The 6,180-nt window shown below is 34.8% G+C and overlaps 2 protein-coding genes across 2 annotated transcripts in view; both read left to right on the top strand.

The window, feature by feature from the left end:
* The first annotated feature begins 917 nt into the window (after positions 1-917).
* On the top strand, positions 918-2,131 carry foxd5 (forkhead box D5). The gene has a single exon (XM_051117808.1). The coding sequence runs from the start codon at positions 1,110-1,112 to the stop codon at positions 2,076-2,078; it is 969 nt and encodes a 322-aa protein (XP_050973765.1). The 5' UTR covers positions 918-1,109; the 3' UTR covers positions 2,079-2,131.
* Positions 2,132-4,487: 2,356 nt separating this feature from the next.
* pgm5 (phosphoglucomutase 5) overlaps positions 4,488-6,180 on the top strand; it is a 30,233-nt gene continuing 28,540 nt past the window's right edge. Inside the window, exon 1 of the mRNA XM_051117992.1 lies at positions 4,488-5,255. Within this exon, the coding sequence (XP_050973949.1) occupies positions 4,998-5,255 (258 nt within the window). The 5' untranslated portion in view covers positions 4,488-4,997. The remainder of the gene's footprint in view (positions 5,256-6,180) is intronic.

Here is a 6,180-nt window from a genome sequence, read left to right as displayed (position 1 = left end):
AAGGTTTCCATTGACGTAGGCTATGGTTAGCTAGGACAGGACAATATTTGGGATATAACTATCCCAACTATCCGAGATACAACTACACTGTAAAAAATAACTGCTTAAAATAATTTGTTACCCTGCTGCCTTAAAATTTTAAGTTCGGTCAACTAAAATAAGTTTAGTCAACTTGAAATGTTAAGTTGTAGTAAGTATCAACTTAGATATTTGTGTTTGCTAAACTTAACAGATGGGTAAGTAAACCAGCTGCCTTAAAATTTTAAGTTGATTCAACTCAAATATCTAAGTTGTCACTTAGTATAATTTAACATTTAGAGTTGAATAAACTTTTTTTGACTTGACTGAACCTAAAATTTTAAGGCAGCTGGGTTACAAATTATTTTAAGTTGACTCAACAAATTGTTTTTTACAGTGTATTTGAAAATCCGGAATTTGAGGGTGCAAAATCTAAATATTGAGAAAATCGCCTTCAAAGTTGTCCAAATGAAGTTCTTGGCAATGCATATTATTAATCAATAATTAAGTTTTAATATATTTACGGTAGGAAATTTACAGAATTTACTTTTGGTTATTGCTACAAATACCCGTGCTAGACTGGTTTTGTGGTCCAGGGTCACATTTAATACCATAAAAACGACTTGCATTATGTTCCTTATTTAACAAAAATAAAGAACGAAAGAAAGACCGACATAAAATCTAATTGCCGGAACGTTTGTCTAAATCTCAGTATAATAAAAGAGGAAAATCCATCTTCCACGTTGGCGTTTAGGTTAGTCCTAAAAAAGTAATTAATATTATTAACTCTGACTGATAATAGTGCACTTTTATTTCGCCATCTCCTTAATTTGAGATGCTGTAATTGTGTGTTTGGGATCCGCATCTCATATGCGGATTGTTTTGTTTAAGCAGGTCAAAGCCCCCCACACCTGCCCGACTGTCCTGAATCCCTGTGGTGACACTCCACCCCTATTGGTCTGACCATCGGCGGACCAAAGACAGAATGCGTGTGGCCTCTCATAAATAGCCCTCATTTCCATGACTCCCGCAAACCAGCCACAAGCTTCACCAACCACGAGCCGCGTCCAGCACATTTGGGGTCTCCAACCATGACCCTTTCCCAGGATTACGAAGAAGCGCAGCGTACCCCCGTCTCGTCTGAAGACGATGAAATAGACATCGTCGGAGGAGACCACAGTGACAGCGACCGAGAGTACTTCATAATGCCGTGCAGAGACCCCACGGAGGTGGACCACTCAGGGTCCGAATCTTCAGGGGAGAGCGAGAGCAGCTTCTCCAGCGCGTCCGCTCCAAAGCAGAACTCCGCCGTCAAACCTCCGTATTCGTACATCGCCCTCATAACCATGGCGATCCTCCAGAGCCCGATGAAGAAACTGACCCTTAGCGGTATTTGCGACTTCATCAGCAACAAGTTCCCCTACTACAAGGAGAAATTCCCAGCGTGGCAGAACTCCATCAGACATAACTTGTCCCTCAACGACTGCTTCATCAAGATCCCAAGAGAGCCTGGAAACCCGGGGAAAGGGAACTACTGGTCCCTGGACCCTGCATCTGAGGACATGTTTGACAACGGCAGCTTTCTGCGCAGAAGAAAAAGATTCAAGAGGAACCAACCCGAGTTCACCAAAGACAACCTGGTGCTTTACCACCCAGCGTTAAGTTATCGAGCATATGGGCGACCTTACTGCGTTTCTGGGCCGGTTCCAGCCCAGGCTAATCCTGTTGGATATTTGCCAGTGCCTGATGGCATCATGGTGCCACCTCCATATTTCCAATATCAGACTCTCAACATCAAAGTCCACGAAGCTCCAGAAATCCAGCAAAGGCCCGAACACAAGACCCAGAAGTGTTCGTTCAGCATTGACAGCATCATGGCCAAATCAACGGAGTCTCCTCACAAAAACTCTCCTCATCATCTCACACCTGACTACAGTTATGTATTTCCCAGGCCGACTTCATGTGTGACTCCAAGTTTGTTGCCAGTGCCAACAAGGACCCCTGTGTTGAAGACTGTCCCTTTCACAGAAACTCTGCGGATGGTGTGTCCTCATTGCTGAACTGTGTCTGGAAAACTCGTTTTAAATAGACTTGTAACATAAGATGTTTTTGTCATTGCTCTTATATGATAGTTTTAATGTAAATAAATAAATGGTAATATATTTGCTAGTCTAAAATCCTGGGAAGTCGATGTATTAAATGCCTGTTTAAATAAAACATCCTCGTTAAATCTCATTTATGTCTTATTCATTATTCGTATTCATTATATAGCTTATATCGTGTGTGTGTGTGTGTGTGTGTGTTTTCCCCTTAACTAAATTAAATAGTGCGTTTTGCATTCATTTCCCAAAAAAACAAAAAAAAAAACTAAAGACTGGTTATTTTAAGATTGTTTTAATTGTAAAAGTTGGAATGTTGAGCAATGTATGCTTAATTAAAAATATAAATATGATAAAAATCTAAAAATGGAGGGGGAAAACTTTAAATTGACTTTAAATTGTATTCTAGCCCTTTTTTTTAAGTTAAAGCTCTTTACCAACTTACCAAAGGCTAATGCGCTTTCGATACTCGCATTTCAAAATTAGTAGGTGTTGCCAAGTCCGCGATTTTCACGCGGAATGGGGGTACTTTGACACTGTTGTCGCAGATTGTTTTTTATTCCAGCGGGTTGTAGCGACACCAATAACGTAATATTTAGCGCCTGGATGGCGATTTGTACCGGGAGACCCCCTCCAAAACATGATCGGGTTAGTTGTTTGCTAGTTTTGTGTAGGGATTTGGCGTCTTTTGGTGTGAAAACCTGGCAACCCGATTCCTATCACTGCTTGCAAAATTATTTCACGTCCACTAGATGGAGACTGAACCTCGTGAAATCGGTCGCACTCGATGCAATGAGATTGGCTGATGTACTTAACTTCAGATCAGTTTAGTGTAATGCAAGTCAAATGATGCATTTACAGTGAAAACAGATATGGCTTAGTTGTTACGCTTTTCACTCCATATTTGGATAGGTCATTTTTGAAAGTCAATTCCTGTGTGGATACATGCCTTGAAACAATTACTGAAGCAACAATAATGTAAAACGTAACATAGCAATATATACCATTAAGATGTAGACCGATTAAAATAGCAACATAAGAAAAGCTGTGATATGCAGCTCGACCTGACATCTATGAAAAATTTACTTGTCTTCAGAACACAGTTTAACCTTTTAGTTAAAATCTACCTATAATTACATAGCAGACTGTTCCCTTACGAAAATTAACTAAGGTTTTACTACAAATAAACAATGGTAACCACACATTAACTATGGTTTTGATACACTAACCAGTTTAGCAAGTTTAATGGCATAGCTCAGTGGTATAGGTAGTAAAACTATGGTTATACAAACGGTAATTAATACGCAAAAAAAAAAAAAAGGTTAAAAAAAAACACATGGTTACTACACTTTTACTATAGTAAAACCATGGTAAATTTTCGTAAGGGTTGTTTTTATTTCCTAAGAAATTTGATAGATTTTCTTATCTCTAATCTAAAATGCACTATTTATTTATTGATTTATTTATTATTTTCTACACATAATCGATTATCTAATCTATATAATTAAATTTATTTATTTATTTATTTATAGTTTCCTAATAAATTTGATAGATTTTCTTATCTGTAATCAGAAACGCACATTTATTTATTTATTTATAAACATATGTTTCTGATGTATATAATTTAAAAAATATTATTTATTTATTTCCTCATCTATAATCAAAAATGCACCATATTTACTTATTTATTTGTCTAATAAAAAACTTTATTTTTACTAAACACTAGTTATTTATAACTTTACTAAACCTTATTTATTTATTTATTTATTTATTTATTTATTTATTCCTAAGAAAATGGATAGATTTTCTTATCTGTAATCAAAAATAGGCTGTTTATTTATTTATTTGTTTGTTCAGAATTTCCTAAAAATATGGTAGATTGTCTGATCTATATAAATTATTACTAAAATATGTGTTTTTATTTATTTATTTATTTATCAATCTTATGGAGTAGTTGTAGTAAAACCAGTAAAACATGTACAGTAAAACCATGGTAAATTTTCATGAGGGTAGATTGAATGAATATCAGTGCGGTTTTATTAAGTTCACTTGTTTACTGAAGAGCTAGGCCTATTACAAAATATGATAACAAATGTAGTTTAAAGAACAGAATTCACAAAATGATTGTATTTTAAGAGGTTTTGAATTAGATGATTAAAACCAGCACAAACCCACTGCTAGAGAAAACACATTTGTATAACTTGACTTGTGTATAACTGACACAGATTTGTATAACTGAAAGTCACTCCTGTGCCAACTCGGTCTCTCCCGTTTTTTGTTATTTATCTCATTCCTTCTTGTTTAATGTCATTTAATGTTGTGGATGTTATGACATTTGTGTCCGTGATCCAGTGTGCGTCAGATGAGAGCTGCTGTCCACCTTTGGCGCTTCACGTAGCTCCGCTGCGCCCCGGACAGTAGAGGCGTTCGATTACACAGCAGCACCCTGTCACTATTCGTTCCCCCACATCATGGGCTATTTTTGGCCAGTGCGTTAGCTCATTATATAGAGTTTTCTCCCCTCCCTGCCTTTTGGCAAGCAAACGTACGCGTGACAGCTCGGGAGAAGAGTGTCAGCGAGCCTAAGACCACATCTTGGAATATTTCTATGCGTTTTACATCCGTTTATTCGGTATTGTGTGGCCTACTTCACAGTTTGTCCCGGTGCGATGAGAAGACAGCTGTCGCACACTAGTTTTCCAAAGAAGCGTCACGGGACGCGTCTCAAATAATCCAGTCCGACAGAAGCGCACTGCGCTGTGGCGCACCCTGCCTCCGTGAACCTCCTCTGTTGCTTTTGACGATATTTTGAACATTGTATCACACTTCATTCAACTCTTGACTAGCTTTTTTTAAGATCCAGAAGCGTTTCAGAAGATCATGGAAACTAACCCTATACCCATTTTGACTATCCAAACGACCCCCTTCGACGACCAGAGACCAGGGACAAATGGGCTGCGAAAGAAGACCGCGGTTTTCGAAAGTAAAAAGAACTATCTTCAGAATTACATCCAAAGTTTGCTGTCCTCCATCGACTTGAGGGACCGTCAGGGATGCACTATGGTGGTGGGAAGCGATGGAAGATATTTCAGCCGGGCTGCAACTGAAGTCATCGTTCAGATGGCAGCTGCCAACGGGGTAGGATGGTGTTAATATTTCTGTGAAACAAAAATCTCATGCATGCCCTTCTAGTGCACTAATTGATTACGTATTCCAGTAGCGTTTTCTACTACATTTATTAGTTTTTTTTTTATCTAAGTCATCACAATATAACATACCAGTTAGATTAATAAAGTGTTTTATTTCATTCATAATTCATTTATTAGCAGAATATTCTAATCTGTATAGTAAAATTCATTATTTATTTATGTATTTATTTATTTATAGATTTTCTAATTTGTATCATAAAAGTTTTATTTATTTTTTCCTAAAAATATGATAGATTTTCTGATCCAGAAAATAAAAATATGTATTTATTTATTTATAAACGTTAAAGATTTTCTAATCTGTGTAGTAAAATGCATTATTTATTTATTTATAGATATTCTAATCTGTATAATAATAAATGCATTATTTATTTATTTATTTATTTATTATTAAAGAAATTTGACAGATTTTCTTATCTATTATCTATAATTGATTTATTTGTTTGTTTATAATTTCTTAAATATATGATATATTTTCAAATGTAAATGATCAATATAAAATATAAAATATTTATTTATTTATTATTTATTTATTTATTTAGATATAAATGTTATAGATTTTCTAATTTGTATAATAAAATGCATTTATTTGTTTATTTGTTTATTTATTTATTTATAATTTCCTAAGTAATGTGATAGATTTTCTTATCTATAATCAAAAATGAATTATTTATTTATTTATTTATTATTTCCTAAAAATACAATAGATTTTCTGATCTATATAATCAAATTTTATTTATGTATTTATTTATAAACATATTTTTTCTAATTTGTATAGTAAAATGCATTATTTATTTATAGATTTTTTTCCATTTGTATAATAATAAATGCATTATTTATTTATTTATTTATTTACT

Source organism: Labeo rohita, chromosome 8 (genome assembly GCF_022985175.1).
Source record: "Labeo rohita strain BAU-BD-2019 chromosome 8, IGBB_LRoh.1.0, whole genome shotgun sequence".
Lineage (NCBI taxonomy): Eukaryota > Metazoa > Chordata > Actinopteri > Cypriniformes > Cyprinidae > Labeo > Labeo rohita.
This window is presented reverse-complemented; position numbering and strand designations above follow the sequence as displayed.

Bases quoted from the DNA above. Each gene is read 5' to 3' on its own strand.
- foxd5 (XM_051117808.1), top strand. From the start codon at position 1,110: ATGACCCTTTCCCAGGATTACGAAGAAGCGCAGCGTACCCCCGTCTCG.